This window comes from Oreochromis niloticus, linkage group LG19 (genome assembly GCF_001858045.2).
Source record: "Oreochromis niloticus isolate F11D_XX linkage group LG19, O_niloticus_UMD_NMBU, whole genome shotgun sequence".
Taxonomy (NCBI): domain Eukaryota; kingdom Metazoa; phylum Chordata; class Actinopteri; order Cichliformes; family Cichlidae; genus Oreochromis; species Oreochromis niloticus.
This window is the reverse complement of record NC_031983.2, coordinates 16189139-16205739: the sequence shown is the minus strand read 5'-3', so window position 1 is coordinate 16205739 and position 16601 is coordinate 16189139. Positions and strand designations below refer to the sequence as shown.

At 44.0% G+C, this 16601-nt stretch overlaps 1 protein-coding gene across 8 annotated transcripts in view; it reads right to left on the bottom strand.

Moving 5' to 3' along the window:
- Positions 1-16601, bottom strand: part of meis2a (Meis homeobox 2a) — a 78111-nt gene that overhangs the window by 23012 nt on the left and 38498 nt on the right. For all 8 annotated transcript variants that reach the window (XM_003442947.5, XM_005477175.4, XM_003442948.5 and 5 more), the window contains one exon: positions 1473-1549. In XM_003442947.5, coding sequence (XP_003442995.1) covers positions 1473-1549 — 77 coding nt within the window. The remainder of the gene's footprint in view (positions 1-1472; positions 1550-16601) is intronic.

The window sequence follows — 16601 nt, the reverse complement described above, 5'->3', positions numbered from 1 at the left end:
CCAATGAGAAGGCAGGGACTCGTCTCAGATCTATCTCTGTCTATGTCTCTGTCTATTTCTCTCTCCTCCCAGGTTAGCAGAGTATTTCTGCATTAATCACCATGACACAGGCAAGGCAACTCAATTTTCTGCTCCTGTAGGTAAGGTGCATGGCGTCCCGAAACGGTGGCACGAGGCATGAAACAGGCAAGCGGGGGCTAATCTTTGGTTACTAGTGTAATTGAAATGCTATCCACACTGTAGGGTGCATTAAAGTCTGATAACAGCGGTTCCTGTGGCCAATTTAAGTAGCTTGACTTCCCCTGGCTAGAAGGGAATAAAGCAAAGGGTGAGAGAGAAAGAGAGAGAAAGAGAGAGGGAGCGAGAGAGAGAGAAACGAAGGAGACAGAGTATGTCAGATAGTGGGGGGGAGCACGAGGGAGGGGGCTGATAGATAAGGCCAACAAACCAGGCTAATTCTCCAGGCATGTTTCTCATTGTGATCCAGGAAAAATGAGAAAAAAATGAATCACAGAACCAAAAAATCAATTGACCCTCGGGTGGCTTGTCAGGCTGCGAGTCTGATAAACCTAAAAGCTTCGTTAATGTCAGCCTGCCTGTACCCAACAGATAGAGCACTTTGTAAATGAACCCGCTTTGATAAATATATTAAGGAAAGCTGTGAATAAAAGGCACAGACTTGTCATTTGTAAATAGAACCCCCGCTACATGGAATTAGAATGATAAAATGGGGTTCCATATAATTAAGTTTGTGTAAGACCTGAAATCCGTGCAAATACCTTCCCGGAATTTTGAAAGGAAGCTGTCAGTTCAATTAATCTGAACATCACCCTGAGAATGTACTGAACAAAATTAAGCTGCAGATAAAACCTGGGCTAGTATTTTGATAAGTAATTCCTGTATCATTTCTTTGCTTCTGTGATCATTTTATTTAATCCACCACCCCCAGTTATGTGCTAAGCCATCTACAAAGGCCCTGCTGGCCAGGCCACCAAAACCTTAATCCACCATATAGCTGGTGTAAAATGGGGAGGGGGTGGAAAGGCAGTTTTGCCTTTTGTGGGGGCACCAGTGGCGGTGCTAGGTATGGTTTTGGATGAAGGGTGGGGTGGGTGTGGGGGCTGTAGGGGTAGCTTATGATCAGCGCCTGTCTCCCTTAAATATATCCCAGTGAATACATGTGCATCAAACCACAAAGACCACTGACTTAGCCGCGGAACACTTTACAGATAACACCGGAACATCCTGGTAGCTTACATATAATAATGTTACAAAGGTTGTCTGTGTGTATGTCTATGTGTGAACCTCTGCATGTGTCTGTACGCGATGGGGAGGGATGTACATAAACGGTTTTCACACTTTAGGAGCATTAGCCGTCTTGGCTGATGGGGAGAGGGAGGCGAAGGCTTTTGAAAATAAAAGGCAGAGCGATGCTGGTGGTGGAGATAGGGCGAGCAGAAATCTTGACTCACCAGTTGTTTACTTGCAAGATGGTGAGGCCCGTGTCTTGGGCTAGCTGCTTCTTCTGCTCTTCAGAAGGGTATGGGTGCTGCAGGAGCAAGCAGAGAGAGAGAAACAAACACATACATGAGCCTCTTTGACATACAGATTAGCATAAATATCCATGCATGTAAGCGGTCGTACAGTGAAGCGCTGGAAAACGTGCTTCGACTCAACTTCATGGCTGTTGCTTATTACTGTATCTATTCAATATGTTTCTGTGTTTGTTGCATTGTGTAACTTAAGACTGGACCTTCTCATGACCTCCACCCAGTGCCGCCTCTCCCTTGCACATTATAGACATTCACACCATACACGTGTCCACCCACGCACACACACACACACACACACACACACACACACACACACACACACACACACACACACACACACACACAGAGTTCAGTGCAAAACCTGTAGGAGCTGGCCAAACAAGTTTGTCAACACTGTCACCAGTGATAACCCCCATTCTTTATCCCCACCCTGCCTACACAAATACAACATATAGCACACCTCCAGAAAGAAAAGACACTTATGACCATACACACTTTGACAAACATGACTTTCCAGTAGGCCTAAGCCATATATTGTGGTGTCTGAGAATCCTTTTATAACATACCAGCAGAGCAACAGATTGAGTGGGTGAAGATTTGTGGAGAATACATTTATCTTTCCTTGAATGTCTGACATGTATCCCGGTGGTGGCTCTTTCATAGAGAGCAGCTGAAAAGAGACTAATGCTAAAAGAAGAGAATGCTGTGAAATGTGCTCCACAGATATGCCAAGATTTTTACCTGAAAATGTAATTCTCCAACAAGGTCTGCAATGATACTATTTGTGTCAGGTCCAATCTAGAGAACATTGGCTGATATAAATGGCAGACCTTGGGCTGCCTTGCTCCCCCTGGGCCTGCTATGAAGCATGACAAAACAACAGTGATCGCTGGTGACAGATGTCTTTAAGGGCCAGATTAGGAGTCGGGGCGCACGCAAACGAAACAAATGAGACACTATGTGTTTCATTCAGCCGCTGTAAACAGAAAGCATGCATGCACACAAGCACGTGCAAACAGAAATGCAAATAGACAGATGAAAATTATTCATAGACCTGACACCTACAAATCAAAACACACACACACAAATCCTTTTTGAGGTGATGTTTATAAGTCCCCCTCCCAAAAAAAAAGAAAAAAATACCTTAAATCTTCAAAACTTTAATTTGATTGTTTCAGTTCCTTTCCGGGTATATGCTCATTGAGCACGTTTCACAGCTGGCAATGTATGCCCAGCTTGTGTTAATTGAATTTAATTTTAACTTGAAATGATAGCAGTTGCTCAAGAAGCATTTTCTCATTTACCGCTGTAATAATTTATATGAGAATTCATATCAGCAAAGAAGGAGATTCCTCCTTTCAGGTAGCCCTGCCTGTTTAAATGTAGTCTGTTTTAATTAAAGAAAGGATGAAAAAATGGTTTGAGGAATGTGCACAATTAATAACAAACAAGGCTGAGATTGGACAAATAATGACTCCCGGCTGCAGAGGGGGATTAATCTGATTTGTACTTGTGTACTTAGTCCTTTTTAATATGCTAAAATCATTAACAAAGGAAAGATGATAATGCTTGCATAGAAATACATTTTTTGATTGCCAGGTGTTGACATTTCCTTGGCTACCGGAGACAGAGTTGCTAAGGTATTGTGTGTGTGTGTGTGTGTGTGTGTGTGTATGCACATTTGCGTGTGTCTCTGTGTAAACATTTTCAAGAGAAGCCACAGGGTGCACAAGATACAAGCTCTAGTTTATATATATATCCTTTTTTTTATCCATTTTTCCTTCTCAGTATACACTATACAAACCTTGAGTATGCAAATGTGCCCAAAAACCTACACAAGTAGAGAGCTGGCTAAAGATGATGTTGTATGGAAGTGTGGAGATAGGAGCAGCCTAAATTGGAAATGGGAGTGGGTCATTTACATTGTATTAAGGCTTCCTCAGCCTCTCAGCCCCAGACCCGGTCATCAATCGCCTACTGTCAGCCAGAGCGCGCTCTAGCCTGGTGATAAATACGCTGGCCAGCGGCACGGCTCGTCCAACAGCCACCACGTAATGAATGGTTTGAACAAACAAGAAAGATGTCTCATCAAGGAGAGTGGGGATGTTAAAGCCCCCCTCGCACACAAAACCCCTGAGTAAGGAGATTTACTCTGACCGCATAGACAAGAAAAAAAAAATCCTATTTCGTTCAGCTCATACCTCTTCCCCTCCTTACTTATACCTCCCTGTGTCAGATGATCACCCCCTGCAATCTTAATACTTGTAAGCATTCGCCCATAGGCACTGATGAGCGTACACACAGAGAAACAAATCTAAACGCAAACAGACTGCAACATACAAACAGCGTGAGCACATAATCAGTCTCTTCTCTTCATCTCTGCTCGGCATTCTTTGTCTTGCATTTTTTGCTGACCCTCCATGCCTGACATATGTGTGATTTTTTTATGAATTAGAATGCAAGCCAGACCTGGTGACACACACACACACACACACACACACACACACACACAAACATACACACACGGACATGAGAAACAAGCTGACATGGTGGGCCTAGTGGTTACAAGTCTGGAGTAGCTGTGAAACTGGAGAATGGTTATTTAGACCTCAAAGTAATCTCTGATTGTTAACTGCCACAAAAAAATACATATACATATATATATATATATATATATATATATGACAAAATCTTCTATGAATGCGAATTGATTGAAAAAAAAACCCCAACTCCAATGTGTATCTTCCTGGAGATGTCCCTCTCTACCATCAGGGGACATATGACATGAGTATTTAATGGAAGAAACACAAACACAGTGGAAGATCAAAGATGGTATTGATAACCTCCCCACTGGCTTTGGAACCACTCAATATGTTCAGTTACAAACACCACAGCCAATATCCTTAAAAGAAGATTGACCACAAAATGTAAAGCAGTCTATAAATAATTAGAGGCAGACATGAGCAGTTTCAATTTGTTGTCCCGGCAGCGCGAGTCTCGGATCGAAACAACCCCGTTAATTATTCTGAAACCTGTTAATGGAACAGGGCACATTATCCTGATGTGCACATGTTGTCTAGCTCCTGCAGTCTGACCTTAAAAAAAACAAAACCCACTCAGACAAACATCAACACAAACACCGATGCAGGTGGACCATATTCTGTCTTTTCCTAAGAATTGAGCTGTGTCTGTGCTTCGATGTGTGTGTGTGTGTGTGTGTGTGTGTGACCGACTGCTGGCTAAATTACAGGGTTTGATGTGCTCTGTGCTCTCTGATAGTGCTGGATGTAATGGCCCCTGTGGTTGCTGAACATTACAAGCTGAGGTAGCTCTAGCATCTGCTGCGTACGGTCCTTGACCCCACCCCACCCTCACCCCCACCACCCCCTGCCTGAACCCAGCTTAGCGGCTTGGCATTTCATTGTATGCAATAACTACATCTACCGCTGGATCCGTCTTAACTTGACACCACACCTTTTGCACACCTATCTACTCATCCAACATCCAGTTTGTCATATATCACTTTTGTGCTCTCCTGACACCTATATGCACCCATCATCAAATCCCGCGGCCCGGTCATTATCCCGGCTGTTCCGTACAACCCCCACCACTTTTCCTGCTCTGCGGCTTCCACTCCTCCCCCTGAACCTGCAGCTCCTTGCATGAGCTGCAGTTGGACCCCATTGATGAATTACATCATCAGTGTGTGACATGAGTTATAGAGGCAGGTCACAAGGTTACAGTGGCTTGCAAACCAATTCCATGCTAATGACTCACAGGAAATCAAAGGCCATTGGCTGTTTACCCTCAGTGCAATGACAACACAAAGAATATACTCGGGATCAATGGGGTGATTTAGCTTAACCTCTTTTTGATTTTCATGGTAATTTTAATTAAATTTTAAAAAAAGTATTTGCTACACAGATATAGAACTTTTTCATGTGTTGGAGCCACTGATGGACTTCATTGTGACTCTTCTGTATTTAAATTTACGGAAATATTGCATCTCAATATTTCCTTTCATATACGCCTTCCACACACTGATTGGAATCATATTTGTTTTTAATCAAAGTGACTGGAGGATGATAATAATATTCACTGTCAGAAATAAATGCAATCAAATATAGGAATGACATTTTAATATGGATTCGGCATTGAGCTGGGGTAAGATTGGCACATTTTAAATATCAAGTTGGGGCTGTTAATAATGTTACAATTGGCTTCTTTGACAAATGACAATGAGATTGAATGCATATCAGCATTACTGAGAGATCAAACAGATATGACAAATAAATCCAGTTGGAGTTTTTGAATCCTCGCGAGTGTTTACTATGCGCACAGCCTACCTAATGTTTGGCTTTTTAGTTGCAGGTTTCTGACAGGTTTTGTGATTTATATTGAAAAATACAGTTAATTACGTCCATCTGTAGACATCAAATGGACGGACACATGACAATTAAAAAGAGAAGTGCCTTCTATTTCTGAGAAATCAACTTTTCAAATTTGTCTGAATAAATGCAAAAAAATATTTGTGGTTGAATTTGGTAATAGTGAGTACAAATTTGCAAGAAATTTGCAATTGGTAAATAATCCAGCTTTACTATTTAAAAGATCAGTTTTATTTATGTAATTGATTCCAAATAACTGCGATGTTTTTAATGGATTTTTTAATGGTAAGAATGTCAAACTTGGGTATACATATGTGGGACTTTTGAAAATTAAAAAAATGCTGTTGTCCTTCCCTACGTTCAAGCTCATCTCCAATTTTCTCTACTCTGTTCTCTCTTTCTCCCTGTCTTTGTGTGATTTGGGGGAAATGGAGATGGGAGGCAGTTGAGGGTTATTTGGGTGTTTGTTTTATTTCACTAGGAACTACACTGCTTCCTGACAACAGTCTGAAAACAGGCAAGAATGCCACATGACTCAATGACTCAACCCTGCTGCTTTCCCTTTCTCTCTCGCTCTTGCTCTCACTCGACTACACACACAGGGATACTGCCAGCTTATAAACAGAACTCACATGATGCCAAACAAGAAACCGCACGCACTGCATGCCAACCTTTGATAACAGCAAATAAAAGTACATCCATATCTACACCTCATACGATCTGCATTCAGAACATACCACTACACTTGTCTTGCTCTCGCTGCAAACTCCAAAGCTTCCACAGTAAGTATTAGGGCTCTCAGTGGACTGCCCTCTGACAGTAAAACAGTGATGATTGCAAATACAAGGTGGACTGGTGAGGCCTGCGGCATCTATTATAGAGCAAAAGGGCCCCCAGTCTGTCTGTCTGCCTCTCTGACTGGCTGGCTGGTTGGCAGTGTATCAGTACTACTACTGCTGTTGCTGCCACGGCCCCCCACAACAATCGCTGGCTGGGCTCCTGAAGCCAGCTCCTGGACCTCTGCCAGCAGCCTGTTTGCTCTACACCATTAATTTATGTTCACTGGAGACAGTGCAAGGTTGTAGAGAAGCTCTACGGCATAACTGCCCCGTTTGCCTGCCAAGCTCCAGCAAGAGTAAGAGCGGGTGCGGGGAGTCAGAAGAGGGAGGAATGAATGGAAGAGAGGGTGAGGAAATAACCCTGGAGGATGTGAAAGATATAGGCATCTGATTGTACCAAGCTCCATGAGGCTAAATAGCAATCACTCCCACACAATCCCAATGCACCTCCAGACTTAGCGATCGACCAACAAAAAGAGCGCGATGTTTTAGGGTAACACTTCCAAATTCTATCATGCATAATGAAATGAAAGATATCATTTTATCCAATAGAGGAGATAAAAATGTTTAAAAAAATAAATAAAAAAACCCTGCTCATTATGTACACAGAAATCAAAATGAAACTCCCAAATGAGTTTCTGTTGAGCTCAACCACAAATCTATTAGTCTTTGCCAACAGTTATATCTACAAACTGCATGTGTGCTGTGTTGCAGACCCACTTGTGGCCCGGAGACATAACACAGAAATGCGCCTGTCTAATCGTCAGATTGAGATCATGGCTTATTTTTTCACCGCATGGCTGACCCTGTGCTTTCAAGAGGAGGAACGTGATCCTTCCATCCTTGCAGTGTGGGCCCTGGTTTTCTATCTCTCTCGTTTCCTTCAATCTCTCCTTCTCCCACTGTACTCTATAGGTCCCAACAGCAATACTTCTCTCGCTATACTCACTAACCTCTTTGCCCTCATCTCGTACCCTCTTTAGTTCACCTCATCGCTTCTCCTTTCCTCTCATCTCGTCTCGTCCCCCTTTTTCAAAGTTTCCGCTCAAGCTTTAAGCCAGGTCCTAGAGGGCAGGAATTTGGCCTGGTTTTTCAGTCCAGGCTGCTGGCTTTGTTGTGGTAACTGCCTGCTCAGGGGCACCCAGCTCTGTTCTGCTCTCCTTTCTAGCTTGCATGATGTCAACACACAGCCACGCTCACTACTTGCTCTCAAGAAATCTTTAAAACATGTTCTTGCAATGACTACAGCCGAGCCAAAGGATCATCCTACAAAGGGATTTGTTCCTATTAAAACTTTATTGGTATACATTTTCCAACCTTTGGTGGATTTAAAAAAAAAAAAAAAATCTTAGTAATGACTCTCCTGTTCCATTTTGTGCTATGATGTTGCTTGTTAGAGTTGTGAAATGACTGGTGTTTTGCCTTTGCACAGTACTTTTCAAACCTATGAAGAGATCATTAGAGGTTTGCTGGGTTGGTCATAACAGTTGATCTGGTCACTTTGCCTGCATGAGACAGCTCCACGCGTTATTGTTGCCAGTCACAAAGTCATGGCAACGTGAACCTCTGAATAAACATCGGCACTGGTTTAGTAACACGCAGTGTGCACATGTTACAAAGGAAGCAGGCGTTTTCTTGGGCTGAAACATTACATTTTTTAGAAGCTATGAGCAACTGATTTAAAAAGTAATTTGTAATCAATTAAAAATACATTGTATCAAAGTACATTTGACACAAACGTATACTACAGGAATACAGACAGTTGGAAACCATCCAATAAAAATGTCAGGAAAACAGGGGCTGGTGTCAAGACAGTAAAGCACTTACAACTAAGAGCTTGTTGGAAAAAGTACTTAATATTAACATACAGAGTCGCTCTAAGTTTACCCTCTTACTCTATTGTGTTCCTTACACTTTGTTTAACTTCCTAAGTCAAAGTAAAGTGGGGCTGATCTTCAATTGAAATAGAAACAGATTCATTTGGTAAGATGGACAGATTGAGCTACAGAAAAAAGGGGGGGTGTTCGCTCTTCAAATAGAAGCTTCTGAGAGCTTCCACTTGACGGTTCTCCCTTTCATTGTGAACTAACTTAATGAGAATAAGTATTCAAATACACATCCAGAACCTCCTTTAGCTCTATCCCTCTCTCTTTCTACTCTCTCCCTCTGTTTCTTTAAGACTCCACATTCTCAAGAGAAAGGCCAGTGTGTTCTAATAGTAAGCCTCAGGACACAACAACGAGAGCACAACCACTTACAGAGGACAAACAAGAAACCCCCAGGGCCCACTGTGGAATGTCAAGCCAATTTGGAAGATATCATAGGACATTTGTAATGTCAATTTTTGTTTTCAGGTCAAGAATCAAAGGCAAACACGGTCTGTAACATTTGTCCATTACATTGCAGTCAGGAACACCCCCTCCCCTACCAAAAAACAGCTGCGGGGGACACTTCCTGTTTGCTAATGATGCTAAATGTGTTCAAGTCAACCATGTCAAATTTTCTCCCCCTCCAAATGGACAGCTGGGGTGGAAAGAAACATTTTATCTCTTTTCCTCCTCTGCCTCCCTTTTTCTCTACCCTCTGCCAGTAAAAGAAGGTCCATGGCAGGCAGACACTTCAGATCACGTCTCTGTCAGTGAGCCGGACGAACATAGCTGCTAGTAAGCATAGGTGCATTCATCTGAGATCACAAGTACTTCCAGGGAACAAAGTCAGCCAAGCCCTGATCAGTCACCACCCTGCCCCTACCTGTTGTGTCTGTTCTCTTTACTGACTACAGTTTTTGCCTTTCAGAAATGCAAGTCTTCTGAGCTCCCCTTTCATCTAGGAGTGTATGAGTCAAGGAGATATCTCCTGTCATTGCTCAACACCCAGGGGCGGCTGGCTGCATGGGGCTGTGTGGACTGACAAATGCCCTCAGGATCTTTCACTTTCTTAATGTTTCTCAAAGGAGAGTCGGCATGTGACAGGAGTTAAAATGCCTTTATGAAGTGCTGCCAAGAGAAGAGAAGAGAAGAGAAGAGAAGAGAAGAGAAGAGAAGAGAAAAGAAGAGAAGAGAAGAGAAGAGAAGAGAAGAGAAGAGAAGAGAAGAGAAGAGAAGAGAAGAGAAGAGAAGAGAAGAGAAGAGAAGAGAAGAGAAGAGAAGAGAAGAGCCTGTTAGGCTTATGTTGCTTTTAGTCTGGTCAATAGCAGCCAATCTTTAGGTACATTCTTCCATCCTATTTTCTCCCTGCTTGTAGTGCTCTTAGGCTCAATCCTGCCCGCAGGCCGAGGTGACCTTTGCCCTGGCTGGCCTGCCTAGCTACAGCCCTCTCGTTTGTTAGGCGCTTTATCCACTGACAAAGCAGGCAGGAAGTTGGCAGCCACCCAGCAGCCCCATGGGAGGATGACCATCAGCTAGCTCAGCTTACTGCTTATTACAGGATGCTGGGGAGCATGTGTGTCTGTGTGTGTGTTGGCATATGTGTTTGTCCTTATGCTTATGTCTTATGCATTTATCGTATGTTTGCATGCATGCATGTTTAGAAATGTGCATGTGCATATGCAGACATGTTTAACTGAAGATTTTTGTGCAGGAACTTTTTTCCATAGAATAGGTCATGTCTCCAAGTTAACCAGATCAGCTATACATGTTTGCAACAATCAGGCAACCTTCCAGTCGCTGGACTCAGGGGACCCCAGCACACTTTCTCTCTCTCTCTCTCCACTCTTTCTTTCCTCACCCTCCTCCTCTCTGCAGCCTGCTCATCAGAGCGCTCAGAACAGCTCACTAAAACATTATATCATAAGACACTCTAGTTTCACTCTCGCCACTCCATAAAAGTCAGGTAATTCATACTTCATTTATATACCTTCCCATTAATAAAGCTGATGAACTTTTACTCCTTAAATCTAATGGGCCATTTTAGCACGACTGCCAGCGCTTGCCGTTTTCTCTTTCCTTCTCCGACTGCCTCTTCTCTCCCTTCTATTCTATTCGTACTTTGAAGAAGGATAATCCGCAGGCACTCAGGCACTGCACACGTACAGTGGTATGTGGCTGAGGATGTAAAGAGAAGGTTTTGGAAATTTTGAGAGTTTTCACTGACCTCTGTCACAGACCAGCAGTGACACATACCATCCATGCAGTTGTTTTGTTTTTTTCTTTTCACTGTTTTCCTCTACCTCTCTCTATCTGGGCACAACAGAAGGTCACTGACCTGCAGGCCTGATGCAAGGCATCATGGCTCCTCAGCTCTGAGGCTGTTGACAAGCGACTGTGTTCTTTTCAACAACTCGTTGAACCCCCCCCTCCCAACCCCACCTCCCTTCTCAGGAATGTAACACAACCGCTCACTGAGGTAACCCAAGCCCCTCCCCTCTCCCATCCTTCATTTGCGGAAAGAGAAAGAGAGAGACAGAGAGTGAGACCGAGACCAACTGGGGGTGTTAGACAGCTGCCCCCCATCTCCCCATCTAACTCTTGCTCACTCTCTATTTCTCTTCCTCTCTTTAGATTTGCTTCTAGCCCACTGCCTGTGGAATAATTAATGATGCAATTGAGCTGAGGAGAGGACTCTGACCAGCAGGGGCCATTCCTGAATGCCCGGGTAGCCGTTTTATGGAGGACCGGAAAATAGAAACAGAGGAAGACATGAAGAGACAGATAGGCAGAGGAAGAGAAGGATATAAAACAGTCCAACAGCGAGAGGAAGAGATTGTTAATAGTCTGTTCCTCAACGGTCTTCTTCCCTGTTTTTGTCCCCTCTAGTCTAATCCTGCATCCCCATCCCCCTCTTCTCTCTTCCATCCTCATGGCGGGATTGGGGGGCCTGACCTGTCTGGTGATTGATGGTAATGTCTCAGGAAGTCATTTTCCCCGACAGCACCCCGCCGCCTTTCAACAGGCCTGGTGCAGAGGTGAGCCCATCACATAGACGCTGTTAACTCTTTGCTCACTCACTGGCCCGATCTTTCATACTAATCTACTTCACACCCCTCATCTCTGCACCACCTTCTGCCAACCACCAACCCAAAGACCTCAAGTTCTAAGACCATGGCAAGGATGAGAACGGGATCAGTGAAAACAAGTCATCTCGACATAAAAGCACAGGCCATCTTGAAGTGGATCTGCCAGGCAGCCCCTAATTCAGGTTGCTGGGGATAGATCCCCACGATTCCATTACTGTCAGTGCTTACCACCTCCATTATGGCAATTAGGACATGGCTCTAAAACACTAGGAATGCTTTGCTATCTTCTGGAATTGCAAACATCTGCCATGTCTCCGCTCCATGTGTCGGAGTGGAGTTGTCGTTTCTTAAACACACATCTTTTTACAGTCACACTCTCCCCTCTTTTTTCCCTCTTGTTTCTTCAACACTGCTCTCCACATTTATTTTCTTAATTCGACTCAAACTGTGCCTTAAAGAGATCCTTCTCTGTTTGAGTCCAAATAACCTAAAATGATCCGTGAAGAGACTTGCGGTTCCCGATTTCAATAGGCTTCATTAGTTTTTAATATCTAGCCAAGAAAAGGAGGGGAAAATGGCATGGAGATAATCAATGGAAAGGGGCTGGTACCCTATTAATCTCCCCCAAAGGATTGTGGGTTAATACACGCTCTTGCATAGGCAAACATGGCTGTGTGGTGAACACATCTGTCTGCCTGGATGGGTTACTTAATGAAACAGCCAGCGTTTGGCTGCTGAGATGGATGTCATTCCCTCAGTGAAAAATGAGTTCTCTCTCCTACTATGCTGAGGCAGAGCCACACATGATAGGACTCCATTCAATTCACTAGAGACCTAACTGTGCCCCTGTGTGAGAGCAGCTTTTCGGGCTGGACAGGCAACGCATGGCCACTCGAGCAAGTCTTCATGGAGATCATATCAGGGAATCCTAATGTGAACAAGACTCAGAGTGATCTGAGAATGAGAGAAGTCACGGAAAGACTAGATGAACGGTATTACAGTAGGAAGATAAAGAAGAACAAAAAAGAGGGGAGATGAAGGCTGAGCCACCTGGGATAGATAAGCAGGCTCAATGTGTGTGTGTATTCTAGACTGTAAGTATGCCTGTGTGCATGCATCTGCCAGTGTACGAGTGCATGTCTGTTTGTGCATGTATCAGTGCGCATTCTGACAGTGTTGGAGGTGACCCCTGGTCAGGGAGTCCTGTAACAGGAGCTCACCTCCGGTTCTGCGAGCTCTCCTCTCAGTGTGCTAAACAGCCACCTGAAGACAGGATTAGCTATTGTGACCCAACCCCAGAGGTAACTGAGATACACCTCCAGGGACAGACATGAAACGCACACTGTCACGTGTTGCAGAGACGCAGCCAGGCGGGTAGAGACTGACACAGACGAAAACAGCCGTTTAAAAAAAAAAAGCTGTAAAATGGAGACAAGATAGGACAGGTGGTGGGAGGGATTGTAGATGCAAACAGGACGCTTATAAGAGGATGACTGCAAGCAGGATACAGTGTAACATAGAGCAAGTTAGGGTGAAGGTGTCAGTGGTGTTTGCTGTTGTGTAAAGAAAACAAAGCTTCAGAGCATAAGAGGATTGGGCGGCCTAACTTACTCCCTTCGGGTAGCTGAGATTTGTGCCTCTGTGGAAATTGATGCCTGTCAGCCTATCTATGACTCAACTCTGACAATATGCATGCATGTGTGTTTCTGTGTGCATGCTGTGCTATGACAAATGAGCGGTGCCTAATTTGTGACTGATTATGCAGGCTGCGGGTGCCCTAAACCTCTTTGAACTTGTAATTGCCCCTGGTTTCAGTAATGAACATTAAGGAGGATTCAGAAATGTGTGGCTAATTACACATTTGCCCCCTCCACACACACACACTCGCACTCTTTTACATTTCTTCATCCTATTGCTGGAGAAGAAAGAGGAAAAGGAGGAGCAGGAGTTGGAGAAGGAGCATGAGAGCCAAGGAGGAGGTGCTGGTTTGGTAGGCATATACTGCTGTTGTTACCCTCTTTATCTAAATAATTGTACAAGCGGGTTTATTGGCTTTAGAGAGGTGCTTTGTGTGTCAGTTGGTACAGCCCTGGGGATGTAGGGGACTGGCTTTCCCCAAGATCAATATTAAGAGAGATTCACATCTGGAGCCAAGGCCTGTTCTGCTTAGATTTGGATTTATATATTTGGGGGTTTTTTTTCCTATTTGATTTTTCATTGGTTCTCTTCTTCCTCTATCCATCTGCTTTTTCTTATCAGTGTGTGATAAAGCCTACTTTTGATAGAGAGACTGTTATCTATCACACATGCTCATTTGCTCAGCCTTACATGATCTTGGAGGGACTTGGCTACAGAGAAATCCAGAGTTCTGGAGTGAACTACATCTGCTCTGTGTGGAGAGCAGACACAACACATGGCTCAGTATAAGCGCTGAGCAGAAATGCTTGAGCAATGAAGCATTCTGGGTAAATGGTTGCAGTGCAGGGAAGGTCTACTGTGGCTAGCGGAGGGGGAAGAGTCGGGGAAAGGAGCAACAAATTGACCTGCTCAGCCTGCGTCTTTGATGTGGACTGAGCTCTCTCTTAAAAAAACCAGTCCATATGTTCAGAGAGGGAATAGAGATAGGATATCAATGGGGGAAAATGAAAAGGTGAGGAAGTGGGGGGAAGAGGTGAGAACAAGAGGCATGGCTCCCAGTTATAAGGACCCCACTGTGCAGGAATCCCACTGCCTACCCCTGGACTAAGAGCCGGGCAAAACAAAAGCATGCATTTGAGAAGAGTTGGACGGGAGGGGAGAAAAATCACACAAAATGGCAGGAGTGGGATTTGGTGCAGCTAGGCTCCCATGACAAACCAAACAGTGAAACACATAGTCTGTTTTTGATTTATACTCCGTGCCTCCATCCATCTCTCTGTCCTTGCCTCCCTCCCATTTTTTAGCCTGGTTTGCCATTTCCACTCCTGTGCTGCTCCTTTTCCCTTTTGCATTTTCTCCTCTTGGTGTGAGATGAATATCAAAGCAATAGTGGGGCAGCTTGGAGGCCTGCAGCAGAATCTCATTGGCCTCCATGGTCCCCAGCAAGCAACCGCCACTGCTCTAACAGCTCTTGCCACAACCCTGCAATCAACCGCGGGGGCAATGAGACCAGCCTGCCGGGTGGATATTCTGGAAGGGTAAGGGGTAATTTAAGGGAACTAGTTTTAAGACGTCAAACCAAAATCCTCTTATATATTTTGTTTTGAATAAGATAACCCGAAAAGTGTTGAAGGGAGGAAAATCCTACACAATCAGCTCCAACCATCTTAATAACCTTGTTTTTTAACCAGGGGCATGTTCACTATCGCAGACGCTGGGCTCCCTCACTACATATGATGTCATTCTGTCCCATGTCCTGCTGAGCTGGCTCAGCCAGGTCCTAGCTTGGATCAGTGTTATTACTACAGAAGCGATGGACAGCAGTGCTGAAGGCAGGGAAACGTTACTGAACTGGGGTCAATTCTCAGTGGAGCACACAGACTTAAAGAAGCATCCTCCTTTCTGTGCACGTGTGTTCTTGGAAGTCTCTCAACTGTTGTGAGCTGTAAGTTTATAAATCTGAGCGGCCTTGACAGGCTGAGTTCTGTTTGTAGTCTGCTGTGGTCAGGGCATGTGCAGTCACCTCCACAGGGGCCAGTCAAAGTCACGCTGTGCTGGAGCTCTTCAACCGGGACACCTTATTTAAAACCATTATTTAAAGAAATGCATATAATATCACCTTTCGTGAAACGTGTTATTATTACTATTATTATTTTATTTTTGCTGGAGGATAATTTGTAGGTTGCTCTCTCTTTTTTCTTTTGCAAACACTGTGGAGTTTCACGCAACTTAATCACCTCCATGCAGTGGGAATGTACCGTAAACAGTCCCTCAGCGAAAGCACTCATTTCTGCTACTTCATTAAACAACCTGCATTAAGATGCAAACAGCAGGAGTGAAAATTAACTGGAAGGGATGGAAATGAGAGGAAACACGGAGGAGGAGAAGTGGTGTGTTTGTGCAGGTATCCCAGCATTAAAAGATACACAATATAATATGATGCTCATTTTGAGGATAAGCAAGCGTATGGGATTAAGAGGGGAAAAAAAACTACAAAAAAACATGCCAACACTTTTTTTTTCTCGCACACAGCGTATAGTGAATGCGAGGTTAATGTGCCACGCTTTATATGTCAGTAGATTCCAAGTGGGGTTAGTTGGCTTTGAAGTGGAACTGTGACAGATCTGGATTAGAGGGCAAAGTGTAAAGGTCTGATGTTGGCGCATGAAACGAATTAGGGTTTATTACATTCTAATACAGCACTAAATCTCTAGAAACACCTACCATCTACGCCAAAGCACTGTAAACAAAGCTTTTGTCAGTCATAAGAGCTGTGACACACTAACATTTGAAAACAATGCCATAGTTGCTCTGCAATGAAAACAAAAACTTGATTTATTTTACTCATTTACTCATTCTGTTTTCTTCTTTGTAGATTGAAATTCTTGAGTAAAATAAGCCTCATTTCTCTGTGAGGGTCTGCCACTGCTGCGTTAGGCCCTCTGTGGTGTACTGGCTGGGGAAGAACAGATGGCAGACTGAGGTGGCTTGTGTCTGTTTTCCAGGGTCGCTGAGCAGCCAGCATTAGAACACAGAGGCTAGACAATAGCTAGGCACCAAACCTCGAACCCCCACCCCCCACCCCCACCAAAGGTCTCTTCCACACTCATTATCAATGACTTTCAATTACCCCTGTGCCCAACATCACCAAACTATCCTGTCATATTGTCACTAACATCTGTTTTGCAAACACACACGGAGCAGCGGGTCTTGTCACAAAAGTAACCAT